This window comes from Malaclemys terrapin, chromosome 5 (assembly GCF_027887155.1).
Source record: "Malaclemys terrapin pileata isolate rMalTer1 chromosome 5, rMalTer1.hap1, whole genome shotgun sequence".
Classification (NCBI taxonomy): domain Eukaryota; kingdom Metazoa; phylum Chordata; order Testudines; family Emydidae; genus Malaclemys; species Malaclemys terrapin.
This window is the reverse complement of record NC_071509.1, coordinates 72615159-72638242: the sequence shown is the minus strand read 5'-3', so window position 1 is coordinate 72638242 and position 23084 is coordinate 72615159. Positions and strand designations below refer to the sequence as shown.

At 44.0% G+C, this 23084-nt stretch overlaps 1 protein-coding gene across 1 annotated transcript; it reads right to left on the bottom strand.

Moving 5' to 3' along the window:
- Positions 1–2804: 2804 nt before the first annotated feature.
- On the bottom strand, positions 2805–21833 carry LOC128838486 (histone PARylation factor 1). The gene is made up of 8 exons (XM_054030707.1): positions 21752–21833; positions 21002–21161; positions 19327–19513; positions 18431–18529; positions 9826–9976; positions 6193–6280; positions 5315–5487; positions 2805–3079 (listed from the first exon to the last, which is right to left on the bottom strand). Exons 1-8 carry the CDS (start codon positions 21791–21793, stop codon positions 2948–2950), a joined length of 1032 nt encoding a protein of 343 aa, XP_053886682.1. The 5' UTR covers positions 21794–21833; the 3' UTR covers positions 2805–2947.
- Positions 21834–23084: the final 1251 nt, after the last annotated feature.

Sequence of the window (23084 nt, the reverse complement as noted above, 5' to 3'; positions counted from 1 at the left end):
TATCATGGTACTAAGTAATTTTCTAATTACAGATTCTATCAATGATGTGCAAGCTGCACTAGTATCCTTCTCACTCCCTCATAGCTGCATTGGTTTGACACAGGTAAGAAGAGTACAAACTTTTTAGTCACAACTTAACTAATTAGAGAACTTTATAATAGGTTTTGGAAAACTGGGGCTACTTCTTAACTAAAGTTGTAGTGTGGCTTTAGCATTGACCCCAGCAGTGTGTTTGAATCTACAGTATTTGGCAATGGCAACAGAGAAAGCACAAGTTTACCAGTAAAATCTATTTCAAACATAATTATTCTTTTATTTGTGTTCCTTTTTAAAAGGTTTCAGCTTATTTACAATAGTGGAATCCTACCATATTAGCAGATGAGGCAAAAGTTAATTCATCACATTTGTGCACCTGCATAATCAATGAAGTGAGGATCCACAGAAGTGGCTCTGATTGCTGGATTGATATCTGTCTCTCTGGAGGGTTACCCAGTCCAATTACTGGAAAAGACAACCACCTCACATTTGTACGGTAGTAACCATACTGTGCATGTGCCTTTAGCAGATCACTGGGTTTTGGAAGAAAGGAGTGGGTGGAACTACATATTTCACAGAAGAAAGGGCTGGACATTTGACTTGGATATTTCAAAGGAAAAGAAATGTTCCAGACATTGGAATTGTAAAAATGTTAAGTGTTGGTTCAAACCAGCGGTTCTCACAATACATTTTTGGTGGCCTCCGAGTGCTTTTTCCACTGACACTTTTTCCTAAAGTTAAAGTAATATACACATCTATACATCCAAATCATTGTAATTTATGTATGCCAGGGTTTTTTTTTTTTTTGCAGACTCAAAAATAATGCAGTTCTCTATTCTTGATTTAACCTAACAGCACAGAAACATAACTAAGATGCTTTGCACCTTCTTGTCTTTTGTTTTTTTGCTTTTTTGGTAAAAATGGTTGTCTGTACAACAATTCTGAAGTAAATTTAAAAATGCTTTGACATAAATCCAAATAATGAAAAACATCTGGGTGGCTTGGGTCTGGGGAAGGGAGGTCTGTAGCTCTTCTGGATGTGGGGGTGCACTCTAGGTTTCAGCCAGCCCAGAGCGCCACTGGGCTGGTGTGTGTGTGGGGGGGGAGATTCAGGGCTTCTCTGGGCAGGGGGCTCCAGGTACAGAGGATCTTGGGGCTCTGGCTGCTTGGGGGAACATACAGGCAGAAGGAGTGGAGGTGGGGGCTAGCCTCCACAAAGAGGGGCTCTGCCCATGTGTCTGCCACTCACCACCTCATTCCCTGCCCATCTTCTGGCTCCCTCCACAGCCTGCCACCTGCTGCTTGTCTCCTCTCTCCCCTGCCACAGGTACCCTGAGGCCTGCAGTGAGAACTCCCACTTGCTGGTGGCTCACTGCTCACTTCCTCAGTCCCCTGCTTTTAGCCTGACCCTCCCCCCCGTCCTGCCTTACTCTTCTGCCAGGGATTCCCCCCTGCTTGCAGCCAGCCTCTCTCCTGCTGCTGGCTCACCAGTTGCCTCCTTGCTCCTCTGCCAGGCCCCAATCCTCTTGCCTCCTCATCTCACCCTCCTTCTTGCAGTTAACCTTGCTCCTTAAAGGTTGTGTCCCACTTGTGTCTCCAGTGAGGTGGCTTATGTAAGAGCAACAGCAGAAGGGGAGGAGCTGATGCTCTTCTCCCTCTCTCTCTCCCCCCCATGAAACTGCCCTGGCTACAGGGAAAGCCCTGGTGGCTATATTTGAGAAGCAGTTCTAAACCAGCACTAACAGAATCTCTGTTGAAATGGATGGTTTAACTGTAGATACTATTCTGGATGAATGTCTGACTTAGTGCTATTTTATTTTACACTTTCTGCTCCTGCACAAACTCTTGCTACTACAATGAGTTTCACAAGGTGGGGTTAGAGTGAGTTCAGCACCTTCCCTGGTAAGCAACACCAGGGTAGAGTCACCGCAATTTAGGCCAGGCATACACCTCTACAAAGGGAAACAACCCCCCATCATGTTGTGGCAAATTATCAGAAAGAAAGCTTTCCTCATTGACTGGTAGATAAACCTACCCCTGCCTTTAGTGAGTCATGGTGTTAGGAAAAACTAACTTTAAAGGGGCCAGGGTGCTGTGCTCAGAAAAGGCAGCAACAGCCGGCACGCAGTGCCATAGCAAATCCCCAATAGCTCTCCCATGAGTCTTGTTTCCTAAAACTGCCCTCAGATGAAGGAGAGAAGCAGATGAAAGCAGGGAATCACTGACAGCATGGGGAAACATTCAGACCTCATAGGGAAAGGGTCTGGGTCTTTGAAGGAGAAGAGTGTTGTTTTCTGGGCTATGGCTATGCAGTAACTAGGGCTGAAGAATCAAATTGCTTATGTACACAAACTTACAGTACCCACTCCTTCTTGGATAGCATGTCACTTCTACTGAGTGGACAAACCCAGCTCCCTTGCTGATGGTAGTAATAAGTGAATGAATACTAAGAGTAACAATTTTCTGCTACAAGATGTAGATACTGTTCTTAGACTATCACAAAACATTCAACATTGTTTTGAAAGAAAAGGGTTAAAACACTTGTTACATGATGGAAAACAGTCCCCTGTTGTTATGATGTGCGCATTATACCCCCATCTAATGGAGAAGTCAGGTTGGACATGGGTACTTTTTTTTTTTTTTTTTTTTTTTTTTTACTTTCCATAGCATGGCTCAGGCTTGAGTGAAGTTTAAGAATTGCTGTTTTAACTCTGCCAGAGCTAAAAATGCTGTTATTTTCTTTGGATACATAAAGAAAGCTAGCCTAGTTTATTTTAAAAAACATTTTATTTACCACACAAACATTACTTTATATTACTATTGGAAAAACCCCTACATCAGTTTAATGCCAAAAACAATTTTAACATCACTAATACTTGAAACATTATACTTAAGCCCTCTTCTCTTTGGATCATGCTGCTAGTTGGTCCACATTCTCTTCACTTCTGTTAGCTAAATGTGATTCAACAATCTCAGCATAGAGGTTCCTTCTCAACAGGTTGTATGCAAGGGGTAACAGCTGACCAACAACCTTGTGAAAATACTGCAAATTATAGGGGGGGAAAGTGAGTGAGTGAGCAGAGTTTGGCAGACAGAACAGCAATGATCATCTCCTCTTCTGACTGAACACAGGCCCTAATCTATCATCTTCAAGAACTATTAACCTTGTCATACACAATGAGAGCCCTGTAGCTTTCCTCTAGATCAGGCAGGATTGAATACAAGCTAAGGAACTATGGTTAAGGTTGCTCCTGTCTACCCCCCCGCCCTTGTTCAAAGTGACACTTAAAGTGGCAAAATCTAAACTATGACTTCACACTATTGTTCACAAGCATTGTTATTTCTGTCCATACAGTTGGAACTTCACTCTAGCAAAGGGGTATTAGATGTTTCCCTTTGGCAAGGACAACACACTTCAACACAGTTTACTCCTGTCATAACTATAAAGGGAAGGGTAACAGCTCTTCTGTGTACAGTACTATAAAATCCCTCCTGGCCAGAGACTCCAAAATCCTTTTACCTGTAAAGGGTTAAGAAGCTCAGGTAACCTGGCTGACACCTGACCCAAAGGACCAATAAGGGGACAAGATACTTTCAAATCTTGAGGGGGGGCGGGGGGGGGGGGAGGCTTTTGTTTGTGCTCTTTGTTTGGGAAGTTATTGGCTCTTGGGACTGAGAGGGACCAGACATCAATCCAGGTTCTCCCAATCTTTCTGAACAAGTGGCTCATATTTCAAACTTGTAAATAAACAGCCAGGCAAGGCATGTTAGTTTATCTTTGTTTTCTCAACTTGTAAATGTACCTTTTGCTAGAGTGTTTATCTCTGTTTGCTGTAACTTTGAACCTAAGGCTAGAGGGGGATCCTCTGAGCTCTTTAAGTTTGATTACCCTGTAAAGTTATTTTTCCATCCTGATTTTACAGAGATGATTTTTACCTTTTTCTTTAATTAAAAGCCTTCTTTTTAAGAACCTGATTGATTTTTCCTTGTGTTTAGATCCAAGGGGGTTGGATGTTGATCCACCAGGAGTTGGTGGGAGGAAGGATGGTTAATTTCTCCTTGTTTTAAGATCCAAGGGGTTTGGATCTGTATTCACCAGGGAATTGGTGAAGAGTCTCTCAAGGCTACCCGGGGAAGGGAATTAGCATTTTGGGAGTGGTGGCAGCAGACCAGATCTAAGCTGGTAGTTAAGCTTAGAAGTCTTCATGCAGGCCCCCACATTTGTACCCTAAAGTTCAAAGTGGGGGAGCAGCCTTGACAACTCCTGTGGGCATTCTGCCCTAAAAAATGAAAAATTCTGCAAACACTACATAATCATGCCAGTTTCAATTATTTTGAAATAAATTACCAGAATACCTGTCAGCAAGTATGTCTAACAGAGAGACAAATTCCCCTAGAGGTAAAGAAATGCTTATGACAACCCAGTTCCTGGTTCTTTGTCCCCTCCCCCCAGACCAGACACCCACAACCCCTCCCGATCCCTCCAGGCCAGATACCTGCACCCCATCTCCTCCAGAGCCCAGCTATGTAGCCCCCTCCTTTCCCAGACAGGCACAGCTCAGAGATCCAGAGGGAGAAAGCCTGATCCTCTGTCCCAGGCTTGCACAGAGAGTTTCCTGTACGCCATCCTCTCCTTGCCTCAGGGTATGCTGGGAACTGCAGCTGCCAGGAACCTGCCTCTAGCCCCAGCTCCTCCGCCATCCCCAATTTTGCCCCCAGCTCCACCTTCAACCCAGGCTCTTCTGCTGAGCCAACTGTGCTGTAATGGACGGGCAGGGGACAGGAGGCAGATAGATTCCATTACTGGTAAGGGATGGGTGTCACACACACACACACATATTTGGACACCACTGTCTTAGTGCTAGGGAAAAAAGTCAATTAAGAAGAAATACTAATTTTGGTGTTAATAGTGGGCTAGATTTACAAAGGCATTCAGGTGCCTAAAGATGTAGGTGCTTTTGTAAATCCCATCTATCTGCATTTTTAGGTGTCTATCTGCACAATGACTGTATATATTGCCAAGTCACATGTACTACATTTGCTAAGTTAGTGATATTGGACACAGAGAACACTCTTTCAAACAACTTTATAAACACCAGACAGCCTCATTGAATAGGAATAAGCCATTAAGCAACTACAAACTGAGGGCCTATTGTATCTTCTGTAACATAGCAACCGATGATGTCAACTTGAGGTTTTTTGGCAAGAATAAAGCCCCCCAAATTAAGTCCTGTTCTACCCCAAAACACAACTTTTAAGTGTACGTTTTAGTACTTACATGTGACCCATAGCAAAAGAGGTCCATTCCCAGTTCATACCCCATTCCGTAATCACATTCATCATTAGCAAACTGAACAAAAGTGATCATTTCCTGAATGGGTGCAAAGGCTTTCAGTCTCTGGTCATCGCTAGGAGCATCCACAATGGCCTTACAAATTCTTTTAAGATTAGCTGTAATTATAAATAAAGAAAAGTAAATTCCACACTGATGTTATTTAAAATGTGAACTCAATCATTGCATCTGAATTAGGTATGTACCAACTTCAGCCATAGAAAGCACAATGATCTTTTTCACTCAAGCAGCACAATGAATCCTAGAATACGGGGTTATAGGAAGAGAGTCTGGTTTTGGAGTTGTGGGTGGAAACAATTGAGAACTTACTCGCTCTGGAACAGGGGTACTTCAGGTTATTCTCAGAAGTTAGAGCAATACTGCAAGGTGCTGCCTCCTGAAGATTCAGTATACATGTTGAGTGAAATTTTGTGTCATAAAGAAGTCTTATGACACTTAAACCTGCTCTTGTTTATTATCAGATGAAATTAAATGGTTTCTTCAGCAATACATTTATGATGCAGTCAGCTTCAATTGCTTGTTTCAGGAGAGTTCTCAGTATTCACTGGACTATGGTTTTCATCCAATTTAAACAAAACGTTGATTCAAACCAAAGTTACATATTCAAGTGTTATGACAATAAAAGATCATCTGTTTTCTGTTCCCCACAATACTGTTAATACTCTTACCTAGTATAAATGCAGTCTAGATTTTGCATCAGGCAGCAGTGTTTGAGTGCAACTTGACTAAAACAGAAGAAGGATCTGAACAAGGATGCTTTTACTTTAAAAAATATATACATATATAATTAAAAAACAGTTTACCATTTGTTTCAGGGAGCTCTCTGTACCCAACATCATTTTTATCTACAGGCACAACCAGACCTGCTCCATGAAATGTCTTAGTCACTACCTGAATAAAGGAAAAAAATGGTACATCACGGTAAGAACATAGCAACATCAGCTACATAAGATACCACCTTGCTCCTGCTATACCATTGGCACATCACCCCCAATCGTCAACCAGAAGATAAACTAACTTTGTGTCCTGGAGCCTGAATTTCCAGATACTAAGTCACATAGCATTCACTCTTGCCTCCAGATCTAATAATTACAACCCCTGCAGCATTTTACATCTACCCAACTGTAAATCCTACAGTGATGGAACATTCTAATTGGTGGACTGGGGCGGGGTGAGCAGGGAGGGATTCTTACAATCACTAAAGGAAGGCAATGCTAATCTAAATGCATGCTACAACAATTTGTTCCTTTTGACAGGCTATACAAGCCACACTGCTACTGGCTCTTATCCCCTTATAGGCATTTTCCGTTTTGTTAAAAGAAAAATGACCACCAGGTCTATGTATGCATTTGTTAATTTTTTTCCAGTATCTCAATTTACTTGGTTACCCCAGTTTCTTGATTGTGCACCCTAGCTCTTAAACCTTTATTAGGTGAGGAGGGGTGTGTCAGGAGAAAGACTGAGCAGTACTGACTTTATGAAGCCTATCATTGGGAGGGGGCAGTGGGGTGAGAAGAAAGGGGGGGGGTATTTGGGATGTGCAGGGCTGTGGAAGCCAGAGAAAGAGGCAACTTGCCCCAGCTCCAGGGCTGCAGCTGCCAGAGAGAGACACGTCCCTCCTTCCCCTCCTCAGCTCTGTGGCGGGGGAAGAGATCCCCCTCCTTTCCAGCCCCAGCTCAGGAGCTATCGTGGCAGGGGAGAGACACCCCCACCCCCTTCCCAGCCCCAGCTCAGGGGATGCTGCGGCAGGGGGGAGATGGCACATCTATCGCATTAGAAAGGTAATACTGATGAAATAAAAGCACACAGCTCATATTTTATAGACCAAAATAAACGTGTACTATTAAGTTTTTTTTTTTTTTTTTTTTTTTTTTTAAATATAGTGCTTTTATCTAAAGTGCTTTACAATAGTTAACTAATGGTACAAACAACATTTGGAAAGATCATTAAGTGGTCTGCCGAGACCATCAGCAATTTTCAAGTGGTCCACAAAAAAAGAGTTTGAGAACCACTGCTCTAAGGGAAGAATATCTGACCCTGGGTAAATAGAGACCGGTACTTCATGCTATTCCAGAAGGCTTAGCAAGTTCAAGTAATACCACCACTTGTTTTGTAGGTTCTCTCCTAACTACCAGGTATCCAATTTAACCCTTTTTTCTACAGCCATGGCTGAATATCAGTTACCCCATCACCATGTACAAACATCCTGACTCCCTCGCCTTTTCTTTTCAGTGAGCTAAAGAGCACAATTTAGAACTTCTTGTCTCCATTAGAATAGAAGCAAGAAACCAGGCTGTTTTGCATCATTCCACATTTGCACTGCTATACAGTGCTGACTCAGTCTAAATAATCAAAATCCATGTGCATTGTTCTTCATTTGGTCTGCCTCCACTTCTAGTGTCTTTTGCAAACTTGACATCTCACTTGCAGTATCCTCAAATTACTATTACCCTCTTGGTCCAAAAACTGACCCATCAGGTATGCTAATTTTAAGCTTGTTTCCAACTTGAAGAGTTTTTAATCTAGACCTAATTTCTGGCCCTAAACATCCTTAGTCAAACCAACTTTTCCAAGTATTCTCACAGCATGTGCCTTAAGGCAGTTTGCCTCTCAAAATAAAGAGAGGTTTAAGAATTTTCTTGTTAAATAATGGAGGTTGATTTGACTTTGTCTAAAAGCTGAGGGACTGCTGACCAGTGGCTTTATAGTGTTCACCTATTTTCAGTTAACACACTGGTGGATATACTTTCTATTTCAAGTTTACACATGTAACAGACATGATTTTATATTATTTAGTTCATCTGTAGTACTTGGAAAATTGATCAAATTTGAGATTATCCCTTCCCCCATACAGATAGCAGGTATCGGTTAGAAGTTCTCTACTCATGTTAGTAGCTCTTCATCATTGGCCTATTGAAGATATACATATTAAGAATTGCTGTTGTACTTCAGTAATTCTACACTTTATTTTCTTAGTGCAACCTTCAGTAAATACCAGTTAAAAGTTAATGTGTGCTTTTAAAAATGGCAAGTTTAAATTGTAATATGATCCTCCTTTCACTGACAGAGGAACTACACATGGAGGTGCTGGGGCTGTTTAAGCAGCAGGTACTCTCTCAGCATTGTTTCCCCAACACTGGAAGTTTATATAGTTCTTAAAGAACAAAAAAAGGTGGGCAGTTGGCTGGCTTACTTAGATAGGTCAGATCCTGCCATCCAGTAGACATCAGATGAAGAATGACCTCAGCACTACTCCTCCTTGAGCTAGTGGTAGATTGCACAGGGAATTTGGGTTTGTTATTTTGGTAGTATGGAGGCTGGAATATGTAACAGGTTGGCTTGTCTTTGGGCTAGAGAGCCTGGGGCTAAACCAGCGCGGATTACAAGATGAGTAGAGCCCTGCACGAGTACAAAGTTTGTATCCGCATCCAATCCACAAACATGGTCCACAGCGACATTTGCAGATTTGCAGGGCTCTAAAGATGAGGCTTATCTGAGAGGAATCAGATGAGTCCAACTTAAAATGCAGCAGGAAGTAGGTGTGTGATTGAGAGAAGGAGCTGATACTGTCAGAGCCAACAGGCATGACAGTGAACTGGGAAATGCTCAGAAGACAGAAGCCTGAAAAAGCCTGTAGCTGGCTGAAGAAGCTGCTGCAGAGAGTAAGACTGGCTCCTGCAGGAAAAATTCAACTGTGAGCCAGCTCTAGGAAACAAGGCTGGGAACCCCCTTAACTAAGGGGAGAGAGACACTGAACTGGAGTTGTGGCCTGAAGGGCCAGTGTCTACTGGAGGACTGAATAAAACATTCCCCAGCTGGGATCCAGTTTAATCTTTGGACTGTGTAGAGTTTAAGGCACCTTGTGAAGGAGAAAACTGGAGTGGGGAGCTGCAGTAGCACTCTTGGTCAGGACAGGGTGCTTAGGAGGCAGTAAGCAGCCACCATGATACAGAGAGGTTCCTGTAACACTACATGGCATAACATTTCATAGGAAAGGTTGCCATCTATGCAGCCCAACTAGAATAAATAAATCACTGATTTAGGACTCAGTGACCAAACCAGCCATACTGGAATGCTAGAACTCTCCTCCAAAATAAGTGTATACCAAACCACCATTTTAGAATAATGCGGACATCATATGATGTCCACAGGAGGACATTTACATGCTGTCTTAGCAATCTTGTAGCAGTGAGCCACTATGTGTAGTATTAGAAGTGGATTGAGTTGATTTCCTGTACTGTTGAAAACTTCAGCCAACAGCCTCCACCTTTCAGGCACAGGAAGGAACAAGGGGAGCAACTCTTCAGACAATATCACCCCTTAGTCAATGCTCTGGAGATTGTGTCTTAGCTGAACAGGAGAGAAAGTGAATTAGTTTAGAGAGAGCAACTTTATCTAGTTGGTCAGAAAAAAGGAAAAAAAAAAAAAAGCCATACTTTCTTATCTCTTTGTTTCATCTTCATGGTTTTCTGTTCCAGCGAATAACCCAATTCTTTTGCTGTTCTTGTAAGGTTTTCATCTATGTCTTTCAAAATACCACTTTTCTTTTTATCTGTCAATTCCTTAAGCTTTTTTGACAAAAACAATCTGAAACACAAAGGAAGACTCATTACACAGCAGGATCTAGAAAGTTTTGTTTTTTAAATTAAATAAATAAAAATCTAGTCCCCTAATCCCTTAGCCAAAAGATTTGCTAATCAAAGATTGTGTATGACCATTTCACACAAAAGATAGCTTTAACATGCTATCGGTTACATTCAAGCACTCAAAAATTAGGAAATGCTAGAATTAACGTTGCCTGTATAGTTTTGTGCACATGTATTATGATGCAGTCTTCAGTTATATTCTCATACTATTTCTACAGGACCTGTTCCTATAGGTTCACAGGGGCCGGAGAGTGCATATCAACTGAGGCGGCTGTGATTTTTTTTTTTTATTGTAATCATTCAATGAGTGGCTTCATGCCTTATTTGCTACATATAATCCAAACCCTGTCTGGAATACAAAGTTAAGCATTTTCTTCTGGTCTTTTCTATGATGCTTATCACTGGCTCAGAGTGCTTCACAAACATTAACTTTTTTTCCTTCTCTCCCAGAGGTGCTGACATCCCTTGCAGTTGTGAGTGCTCCTGAAAATGAGGCCCTAAGTGTCTCAGGCTGATTAGCCAGAAAATGAAGAACACACAACTGGTGTGTAACCTGACAAAATTTTTTATGTAAGTGACTTGCTCATCATATGAAGTTGATGTCAGATGCAAGGCCAGAACTGAATTTTCTTATGCTGCATTCACCTGCCTTAGCCACCAGAGGGTGGCATATTTTGTTGCTTCTGGAGGCGGAGCACATTGCACACCCCAGAGGCTCCTTCCATTCCTCCAACTCCCTTCTCTCTGTAACCCCCTCACCCTTCCCCACATGCCAGCGGCTCTGTCCCCCGTTTTCTTCCCCAATCCCTTCTCTGCCACATGCTGGGGGTTGTGTCCCCTTTCTCCCTCCATGCCAGAGGTTCTGACTCTACCATCCATTCCCCTCCCACCACCATTCTTATTTTTCTGTGTCGGACAGACAAGTCATTCAAGGGGTCACCATTTTATAACTGCATTGGCAGGAAAAGCAAGCTGAGATGGGGTATTCTTATGCTGGAAGGTGTTAATGGATGCCACCAATGGGTTTATCTATAGACACAAAGGTGGTTGAAGCTGCTGGGTCTGCTAACCAGATGTCCCCCATTTTCCCTTTCAGCTTCCCACTTTAGTAGGGTTCTGCTCATCAATACATAAAACATTCCCTGAAGTTTCAGAATTGATCAGATGTGGCATTCACAAGTTAAACACACTACAGCCAAAAACCATTGACCTCTCATTTTGCTCAGCCAACAAAACTATCCTGTCTCTTCCTGCAGTCCTCTGCCTCATCCTCTGTACATTTTCTAACTTCTAGAGTAAATGAGGCAGTCCCTGAGCTCCAGCTATCCTGTGCACTGAGCAAGGCAGAATTTTCGTGGGGAAAAAAAATACAGGTAATACATGATCATATAGAGACAGTATCATGATGCACACAAAGGGGCCAAATAAAGGTTGTGAATGCAACTTCATTTTGGCATTATTTCCCCTGAGTGCTTGATTGTACAAACTCAAAAAGATACATTAAAAAAAAGTTCTTTAATGTATCTTCCTTTAAAAGGAAATGAAATGCAAATTCTGTCATGCACAACTGTAAAAATGCTGCCATCATGCATTGCCACTAAGGTTTGAACCAGGGATGTTCAGCACAGACTTCTACCACTTGAGCTACAGGACTTTATTAGCTGACAGCAGGACAAGGCTATTTTCAGTGAACCTGCCATTAGGAAGAACATGCATGACAATGAAACAGTGGGTTATTTTTGCATAAGTAGCTTCATTTAAAATAAATCATAGTCAAGGACAAAAGACAGGAGATTGAGAGGCAATACATCTAAATTGATAGAATTTGGGTCTGCTATAGTAGAGAACGGGATTCTAGTTTCAGAATATGTAACTCTCTGAGGTATGAGGTGCTGATTTTAACAAAAAAGTTGTAACAGGTGAAGACTTGACACCAGTAACAGAAATTACTCTAGCATTCATGCTAACTGAGAACCAGGACATTTGTCTCTCTCTTCGAAAGGTCTCATTTAGCTCTGAGCAGCTAAGGGGCCTCTGTTCCATCCGGTAACCCAATAGACTAAGGTGATGTGGGCAGAGAAGCCTCACCTCTCCCCACCCCACCCATGCAGTTGCTTTGGCAGCAGCTAGCGGAGTCTCTGCATTGGGGAGTTCCAGTGCAGCATATGCTGCTGCCAAAATAGCCACCCAACCTTAAAATGTTTAAGGGTTTTGGTATGCTGCTAAAATTACACCGTAACAATGTAAGACATAGCACAGAAATGGAGATTTTTCAACAGTTGGTCAGCCAAATCTGAACAGTAATTCATGGCATTGTCCCCTGTCAAAGACAGGAGCCCTGCTGCAAAAGGTCACAAGATCATTTAATAGAAAGTGTTAGGCAACAAAACACAGGGATCACTGCTGGCTTTCCCTATAACATTTTAGCCATTATTGTCCCCGTGTGTTGCTTCAAGTACATTATTTCATTATTATATAAAAATATAAGCTCAAGGAACCCCCAGATCATCTAGTCTGACCTCCTGTATATAAAACAGGCCACCACCACCACCACCACCTAGCCCCTGCACAATAAACCCCAAGAACTGAAGTATTACAACTCACAGGAGACTAATCTATCATGTGTCACACAGAGAGACTAGGAGGAACTGAGATGCACCAATGCCTGAGTCCCCTGCAGTGACATATTGGTTAAGTGAGATATACCCAGATAATCCTGTCAAGTGACCCACACTCCATTGGAAGGCGGAAAAAAACCAACCCAAGGCCACTGCTAATCTGGTTCCTTCCCAAACCCCACATAGGGAAATCAGACTCTGATCATGTGAGCAAGACCCAGCCAGCCATGCACGAGGAAAAAAAAAAAAATTGATTGGTTCCACTTCAGAGCACTGCTACACTCCATTCAGTGTCCCATCTCCAGCGATGGCCATCTCTGATGTGGTGACCTAAAGGAGTCTCTTCCTTTTCAGAGACACAATATACTGGTAGCATTTCTAACTTATTCCATGAGCACGGGTATCAGCAAAGAAAGGCTTCTAGTGAGAAAAATTAAAGGTGGTTGAAAGAGTGCCCTGCTTTCTTCAAGCCATGTCATACCATTTTTAACCCCACAGAAAAGAAAATATAAAAAGACAGGTATCTACAGAAGTATAAAATATATTTTTAATTTAAAAAGAGATCTTAAATTTTCAGGATGCTTTACATATGTGGATTCTTACCACTGCATCTGCTCTCTAAAAAAAGACTGGCTATTATTTTTAAGCATTATTAATTAATAAGTCATGGTGTTTAACATCTAGAATAAATGTTGCCATTAAAAAGGTATTTAAAGTTAATGAGCATGAGTAAACAAGTCATCATTCAATTAAGTGAAAATAGAACAATGCACAAATAAACCGACACTGCAATAATCGTTTACAGCTGAAGAACTCACTGTAATCAGTTACAAACAGAATAACTAACAAGAACATGGATGTCTGAAACATATCTGAAGGGAGGACCATGACTAAGCTGTTTATAGTCCAAGCATAGTACATTTGAAAAACTAAAGGTAATCTCAAAGGCTCAGAGCTCTGAAGCAAAGTAAGCTCCTAACCCAAGAGCGGGAACCTACCAAGACTTTGGAGGAAGTGTGGCCAGAACACAAAACACATCTTCGTTTGGATACATCCCTGCCCAACCATCTGTTGCATAAACTAAGTGTTCTGTTTAGGTGTCTGAGGAACAGTGTCCTTTCAGTACACACCCATACTTCTTGCCGATGTGCACCACTGCCTATAAAGCTTTAAGTTTTAATTTTACCTAGTTTTCCCTAACTTTTATTTCAGGAAGGTCAAAAGGTATCTACAGTTCCATCTTGTGGATATTATGCTAGAGCAATTAAAACCTTGTGGATCTCCTATTAATTGCAAAAGAAAGCTATCCTGTCCCAGCTTAGTAGTGATAGTTTTTATTTGTTAGTTATGTTTTAGGATGACAAATGTCCTTGCCAACATGTAAAAAAGTCACTTGTATAAGATAGAGATGGACACTCTTGGTTTAGTAAAATGTTCTGCATATGAATTCTTTTCACCATTGTGTTTCATGCCCCTTCAAAAGTTCATTTCAAAATGCAACCTGCAATCATTCTGATGAATTTTTTTTTTTTTTAAATCATGCTTCTGTTAATGCCTCTATCATTTTCTGCTGAAATGGCCTTTATAAAGAAAGCAACCCTGGCTATTTTAATACAACCACAAAGTTCAAGACTGGTCAGCCAATGTACTCTGGGTCTAGTAATCTTATGAAAAGTATCCATATTTGTAGAGGTTTCTCTAGTATTATTTTCAAAGTCAAAAACCTATGGGGGGGAGGGGGGGAGAGGAGGAGGAGTGAGTGAGTGAGAGAGAGAGAGAGAGAAAGAACAGTGCCAGCTGCTACAACTCACCAACCTTCAAAAGCAGAGGAAGGTTAGAATACTGACCCTTTCCAAATCGTTGAAAATTGGAAGGGGGCAGAAATGAGGAGAGAGTTGAAACAGTCAATCAGAAATGTACTTAAACAAGTACCGTATTTTCCGGCGTATAAGACGACATTTTAACCCAGGAAAATCTTCTCCGAAATCGGGGGTCGTCTTATACGCCGGGTGCTGAAACCTCCGAGCTGAATCTGCGGCACCACATATGTCTCCCGGGCTGCTGCGGCTGCCTCCGCTCCCTCCCGCCCTGACAGGAGCGTGGGAACCAGCTGCGGCTGCCGCGGAGTGCCCGGGCGGGGGGATCCCTACGGGGAAAGGGAGCCACGATCTGCACGGGAGCAGGCCAGGGGCGGATCGGGGCGAACAGCGGAGGGCGGGAGGGCATCTTGCCCCAAGGGGTGACGGCTCCCGGACAGAGAAAGTGAGCGAGCCGGGAGCCATCGAGGCTCAGCTGATTAAGACCTGGGGTCCCCGGCGCCTTTGATCTCCGCTTATCAAAGCGAGCCCTCAGCAAGCCTCGCTTGACACGCTGAGCGAACACAGTCCCGGCTCCAGAGACAGCGCTGAGCCCTATCAGCTGCCGAGCCAGTGCGCCGGACGCCGTGTTGTGCGGGAAGCCAGGCAAGCCGGGTCCCCTGCAGCCCCAGCCCGCGGGGCCCAGAGGGCTGCGAACCAGCCCCACATGGGGGGAGGGAGGGCACTGCCACGTGCCCAATCGCACTGGACACCGCACCATGGGGGGAGGGGGTGCTGCTCTTGTCTGTGTGTAATGTGCAGGCTGGCACGGCACCGACCCTGCGGCGAAGCGCGGGGCGGGGGGGAATTAGCCGGGCACGTTACTGAAGTCCAAGCCCATGGCCAGAGCTCGTGCAGCGCAGCCCGCTCGCTTCCAGGGCTCCTAAGTAGCCAGCGCGTCTCTTCTGGTGCACGTCCTGGGCAGGGCAGCCCGAGCGGCTGGCTCTGCTTGTAGGTAACCAAGGGGCGGACTGGCTTGATTTGGAGCCGACTGTTACAGCTCTGCGGAAGCACAGGGCTGGGAGTCTTATGGGAAGTGCCGCAGGGTGGCCCCAGGGAAGCGCTGCGCTAAATGAGAGCAGAGAGGCGGGAATCCCGCCTTTTAATGGATGAGAGCGCGCAGCCAGGGCCGGGAATAAATGATTCTGGGAATAAACCCAGAGCTAAAGAAGCGCCCTGCGTATGCGCCAAAACTTGTCTCTTACACCCTGTTGGTCCAATGAAAGATACTACCTCGCTAATAGCCTGGGGTCCACACAGCTACAACACTTGCAAAAAAAGTGTGCATCAGACATGCTTCCCTGTTCAAACAGATTTTCTTCCTCATAGCAAAGCCCTAATGTGCTATGCCAAGCCTATATTTATTTCCTATTAGCCGAGATAAGCTTGCCTGGAAACTACTGTTTTTACTTTCTCAGATCTCGCTCCTGGCGAGCATGTGCGAGATCTGAGAGGCAGAGAAGGAGGTAATAGGATACAAGGGCGGGCCAGACGGGTGAAAGAGGCGTGTTTGTCTACTGCTCTGATGGTCTTGGAGACAGGGAGGGCTGGGCAGGCAGGGAGAGCTGTGTGGAAGCAGAGAAAGAACTGACAGGAAGGGGATGCAATGCTGACCAATCCAAGCAGGCTTTGTATACAACAACCAGCCAATCGCCGTTAAGGTACATCGCTTGCCGTGATTGGCTGGTTGTTGTATACTGGGTCCCACATACAGTACAGCACCAGTATCTGTACCTGTTCATACAGTACAACACCAGAACATACAGTACAGTATACAAATGTCCAACAGTCAAAACCCCATCATGGCTCCACCAGCAAGAAGAAAGAAATATGAAGCCAGTTTCAAACTTAAAGTTGTAAACTTTGCCATGGAACATAATAACTGCGCTGCTGCAAGACAATATGGAGTAACAGAAAAGATGGTTCGGGACTGGAAAGCAAATGAAAAAGCATTAAAGAGTATGCCAAGGGGTAAGTGTGCATTAAGAAGAGGCACCCCACATTGGCCAGAACTCGAAAAACATGTAGCAGACATGGTGAATGAGCATCGCCAAAATGGTTATGTAGTGACACGAAATAAAATACGTTTGTTTGCACTTCAGTGGGCCAAATCTAACCCAGATCACAGCAACAGATTTAAGGCCACTGTATCCTGGTGTACTAGATTCATGGAAAGGCATAATATGGTACTGAGGCAAAAGACGAAAATTGCCCAAAAATTACCTGCAGATCTTGATAGCAAAGTAAATAGTTTCCATCGATACATAATAAAACAGCGCACTAAACATGGCTATGCGTTAAGTAGTATTGGAAATATGGATGAAACTCCAATGAATTTTGATACGTTTGGAAATAAAACTGTCCATCAAAAAGGTGAAAAAACAATTTTAATTAAAACAACAGGACATGAGAAGTCCAGTTTTACAGTGGTACTAGGATGCACAGCTGATGGCGGCAAACTGAGACCAATGATTATTTTTAAAAGAAAAACAATGCCGAAACTCAAGTTCCCTGTTGGTTGTTTTGTACATGTGAATGAAAAAGGCTGGATGGATGAAGAAGGGGTAAAGCTATGGCTTGATAATGTATGGAGCAGGCGACCAGGTGGACTTATTCAAAAACGTAGTCTACTGGTGTGGGATATGTTCAGGGCTCATTTAACTCCCAGCACCAAGCAAAGGCTTGCAAGACTAAACACAGATGTGGCAGTTATTCCTGCAGGATTGACATCGTTGGTACAGCCACTGGATGTGTGCCTAAACAAGCCATTTAAAGATCGCATTCGAGAACAGTGGAGTGAATGGATGGTTAGCGGCGAAAAGTCATTCACAAAAGGAGGAAACATGCGTGCTCCACAGTTGGATGTTTTGTGCAAGTTTGTCATAAAAGCCTGGAATGATATTGATGCAGAAACAGTAATCAAGTCTTTCAAGAAGTGTGGCATATCAAATTCATTAGATGGTATGGAGGACGACTACTTGTGGCAAGATGAAGAGGAAGCCGAAGCTGAGACCACACCATCTGATACGGAATTCGATCCATACGATGACTGCCTCACAAATGTATCACAAGATGTCATTGATGTACTTAGGATATCAGATGACGAACAGGAGGATTTTGAAGGCTTTTAAAGGGAAACTGTCACGCCAGCAAACCCTGTAAAAATACCGTAGCTTGCAGTTATGATGGGCGTTGCTAACTCGCCAGGGACTTGCCCGGCACTTGCTCTCTCTCTATTGTTTGTTATCTTCCTCCTATCATCATCAGTTCCAGTTTGGTTGACAGCTTAGAAAACAAACAGCATGGCAGCTCCCATGTGTTTATTGTCTTATCCTTCCTTTCAGCTTTAGAGTGAATTAGGAAAAGTTTAATCCACTTGCACTGTTTTATGTTTACATGTTTGATGACAAACAGCCTTATGTTTATAAGTGACAGTTTTCCTGCTAAGTACCTGCATGTCATAAGCATTTGAATTAAAATTACCATATTGAAATCAAATCTGATGTTTTTTTTAATTTTTATTTGGTGTGCATTGGAAGAGGGGTAGTCTTATACGGCGAGTATATCCCAAACTCTATCTTTTAACTGGAAAAGTTGGGGGTCGTCTTATACGCCCAGTCGTCTTATACGCCGGAAAATACGGTAGTTAAGATATTTCACATTAGTACTTTTTTGTGGCTTAGAGGAAAACTAATTGTATTTACACTTCTACCCCGATATAACACGACCCAATATAACACGAATTCGTACAGAACGCAGTAAAGCAGCGCTCCAGGGGGGGCGGGGCTGCGCACTCTGGTGGATTAAAGCAAGTTTAATATAACGCGGTTTCACGTATAACACGTTAAGATTTTTTGGCTCCTGAGACAGCGTTATATCGGGGTTGAGGTGTAGTTAGGAAACAGAAGTTGTAAACCTTACTTGACTGCAGCAAATACATTGTCACCAATTTGAGAAATTACACAGCTTTTCCTTGCTTCGTTTGCACCAACCCATGTTGGAAGTTCATCTGGCACATCCCTATAAAACAAAATGTATACAAACTGTAGGGTTTTTCTCTTTAAAGTGAAGTTAGCATGCACAAGAGATGCTGAATGGAGCACTGGAGTCTGAAGTCTTACATTTTAATTGTCCAGTGATAAATGTAACCTCCCCTTACTTCCATGGGCCTTTCTAGGCACCCCCACACACTTCAGCCTCCAATCCTTTGCCTCTCAGAGAATGCCAGTTAGAATAATGATTAATTCTTCACTATAAACAGCAGAGACCACCAAGAGCTTAAATTCAGTATTGAATCACACTAGAATCACATGCAACTTTAAGTATTTGAATACAGAATAATTATACCAGAGCCACTTCTTTAGCTGGAGCAGCAAAGAGATCTTGACAAGAAGTGGCTCTGTACAGAAGAAATAAGGCAGAAGCATATATTTCCAGTGTTGACAGGTAGACTCAAGTATAGAAAAGGAAAAACAAAAAAAACCCACACACAGTTCTCTTCCCCATTGTCCAACCCCAGGAGCAGATAACCATTTGCTCCAGGACATCAAGGCAGTAGTTAAAAACATTATGATTAAAACTGGGTTTGTAAGATAGTCTTTAACCCTCATCACCAGTCCTTTCAATACATTTTGCCCTATAATGTTAACTACTAAAAAACAACAACTGAAGTGTCATCTATCTGATGGAGTGAGGTAATAAGTAGAGGTTCTATCATATGACAATGGTGCAGAGTTCTTACATTACATACATCAATGGAAATGGAGAAAAAGATAATACACATTTATTATAGAAGGACCATATATAAAATGCAATACCTGAAATATCCCATGTGATACTGAGTTTTGCTATCCCCAGCAATTATAGTCTGAAATTCAGGAGGATCATAAAAAAACCTCCAGTGAAGGTTGAAGTTCAGATCTGCTGATTTTGTTTTTTTGTGTTTTCCAGCAAGAATATCATATGGTCCAACTAGCTGAAGTCCAATACTTGATAGGAGTGCTTCTGCAAAACAAAATCATCAACTGTCTGACATTTTCTTGTGCAAGCAGGAAGCAAGATCTCAGCCATAAGGCATTTCCATTTCCAAATGGAAAGCTGACATGAACAAAACTGAAGCTGTGCTTATTATAGCACATTTCAAATTCACATTGCTTAGATATCACACAGCAAGTGTAAAAGCCAAATAATCAGACTCCAACCTCATGTTTATTCTCCCTCATACAAGATACTCTAACCCAAGGGTTGGCAACCTACGGCACGTGTGCCAAAGATGGCACGCGAGCCGATTTTTGATGGCACGTGGCGGCAAGCTGAACCGCTCAGCCCGCCGCTGCTCTGGGGTTCCGGCTGCTGCCCCATTGCCAGCCGGGGTCCCAGCCACCGGCCCCACTCAGCGCCCCCAAGGAACCCCAGGCTGGCAGCGGGCTGAGCAGACCGGCAGCTGAGACCCCGGCTGGCAGGAGCTGACAGCCGGAACCCCAGAGCAGCGGCGGGCTGAGCCGCTCAGCCAGCTGCCAGCCTGGGGTTCTGGCTGCCAGCCCCGCTCAGCCTCCCGGGTGAGCAGAACCCCAGGGTGGTAGCAGGCTTAGGGGGGGCTGGTGGCCGGGATCCCGGCTGGCAGAAGCTGGCGGACAGAACCCCAGACTGCCAGCGGGCTGAGCGGCTCAGCCTGCTGCCAGTCTGGGGTCCCTGCCACCGGCCCCGCTCAGCCCAGACCAGTAGAGGGCTGAGATCCTTGTCTGGGGTTCCAGCCCAGCTCAGCCCCCCGCCGGCTGGAACCACAGACAAGGATCCCAGGCAAGGATCACACTAAATTGATCAGATCTGCATTTTAATTTTATTTCAAATGAAGCTTCTTAAATATTTTAAAAACCTTCTTTAAATACAACAATAGTTTATTTATATAATATAGACAGAGAGAGACCTTCTACAAACGTTAAAATGTATTACTGGCACGGGAAACCTTAAATTACAGTGAACTTGGCACACCATGTCTAGACCAAAACATCTAGAAACAGTCTGTTTTAGGAGACAGATTTTCCCCCCATACCCAAACAGTCCCTAGCCAACCTGAAAAAAAAAAAAAAAAAAAATTATGAAAAGGCTGCATGTCTGAAAGCTAACAAGTATATCCTAAACATTAAAAATAAGTTTACTCATTCTTTTCAAGGTCAGATTATTAAGAGCGTTCCTGAATTAATCTTAACTTCTTCACACTCAAATAGGTCAGTTTCTTAACAATCCGCAAATTGAAGCAGACAAACACATGTGCACACACAGCTTTAAATAGAGATGTGTTCTGTAGTCCAATACACCTTTTGCCCAGCCTAAAGTTATACCAAAGTTGGGGAAACACGAGCCTGTCTCTAAACTGGAAAAATCATTCCAAAAGCTTCTCATTTGCCTTTGTCACTAAACTGCCTTCAGAATGCTTTTGAAAACTCAAGTTAAGCCATACAGCATGCAGAAGTTTTCTTTTTTAGAACCCACCACTTGGCTTGTCAGGCTTCAGCTCCTCACAGAACTTCCAGAACTGATAAAAGTCTTCAGGCATCCTGAGCCGATAGCAACTTTCTACTTCTTGACGCAGCTGATCAGGAACATCTGCCTGGTTGGACCGTCTCTTCTTAACGTCTTTAGTTTTTTCACACTGCAAGTAAACAGCAACGAAATGCACACGCGTTAACTCAGGGGAGTGAGTTAACAGGACTCTACGAATTCGGAGCGTAGGCGAGTGAGTTCTTTGGGGATTCAAAAGGCGTTGTACGCACAGGTTAGGCATTTCACAGGTTTTAGGTTGGGTGCAAGTTTCCAGACGCACACAGAGGGGGTCAAGGCCACGCTGACGTAAAGGCTCCCGAGGACCTGCAGAAGTAGGTCTAATGGACTCCGGGAAATTCTCGTCCCACCTTTACAACCTCATAAGAGCCGCTGACAGGGCGCGGAAGACCCTGGGAAGAGGCCAGCAGGTAGCAGGCGCGGGGCTGCACGGCACAGCCTGGAGCAGCGGCCTTGCAGATCAGCCCACCCCACCGCCGTGCCCCTTTTCCCGCCCCGCCGGCGGCACCGAGACCTGCTCCGAGCAGCGACAGCGCCATGGCGAGGACCGAGGAGCCCCGTCTACGGCCCGGCCAGTGACAGCGCCCGCGGGCCGCTCTCCCTGGGCTGTGCCCTGGAGCAGGCCCGGCTCCCACGCGTCCCGTGGCAGGGCTGCCCCAGCTCGCCGCCCGCGGCCGGTACCTGCTCCCCGGCGCGGGGTCGCCGCTTCCCGCCTCCTGTCATGTTTCTGCCGGCAGCATCCCGCCCCGCCCCGCCGGGCACTTCCGAGGGCATGACCGGATGACGTCACCGCGTCAGAGCGCGAGGACACCGCCCCTTGCTTGCGGAGTGCGAGCGAGCCCGGCCCTGCCTTTGGTCTCCGCCAGGCGGCGCTAGGGGGCTCAGGCTGGACTTGATTATCGCTCACGGTCCCTTCCAGCCCTACAGCTTTAGGGTCTAGGAGTCCCACAGCCTAGGTCCAGGTTTGAAAACATTATTTCTTTACCAGTTTTGGATTTTCCACCTATAATTTAATTCAGCTGCACCCGCCTCCTTCCACCCCCCATTCTTATGTTACAGGTCAGGGACAGCTGTACCAGTCATGTTATCTCCAGGACTTTTATCATGTCCCCTCTTATTCCACTTTCAAATGAAAAGATGGGCATTATTTACATTAGAATGTGCTCACTGCACTTCTGACCCCCCCCCCCCAATTCTGCATTGCTAGTTTTAGGGGAAATATACCATCTTTGCACCTTCCTGAGTTCTGCTGTAGGCCATGCCTAAGCTAACCACAATCTGTCCTATACCTTTTAGAATGTATTTTCCTAGCATATTAGAAGCTGAGAGATCTTAGTTCCACTGATGTCAAAAAATTCAAAGTTTTGGTCTTCACTAAAGCCCTCTTCTGTTAGTTATTTCCTCTGTTTTGGTTATAGTAGTTACACAAGATGTAAGGCACAAGTGTTTATTTGCATATGGATAACACTTAGGCAAAACATGCCATACAAGTGGCAAGTCTTAAAATGCTTTCCATAGAGTCATTGTCCCCATTGTCTAAGTGGAAAAATGAAGGATACACAGCATGTCAGTGGCTGAGCAAGAATAGAATCCCCCATCTCCAAGGCCAGGCCCATGTCCACTGTACCACACTGCCTCCTTATAAAGAAAAGGAAAAGTACAATTCCTATGCATTACATTTTCCAATCAGTATATGGCAACAGAATGAGAGAGAGACAAAACACCTAGCATTGGCAGACAGGATACTGAGCTAGATGGACCTTTGTTCTGACCCAGTATGGCCATTCTTATGTTCTTAAAGTCTAGTCTAGAACTTGGGAGATCCAGGTTCATTTCCCTGCATTGCCAAAAGGCTCTTGTATGACCAGTCACTTTAGCTGAGTCACCTAGGATCTCTGTGCCTCAGCTTCCCACCTGTCAACTAGAGATAGTAGTACTTCCCCTACCTCACAGGAATGAGGCCAGGATAAATACATTAAAAACATCGAGATGACTATGGTAATAAGTATCTAAA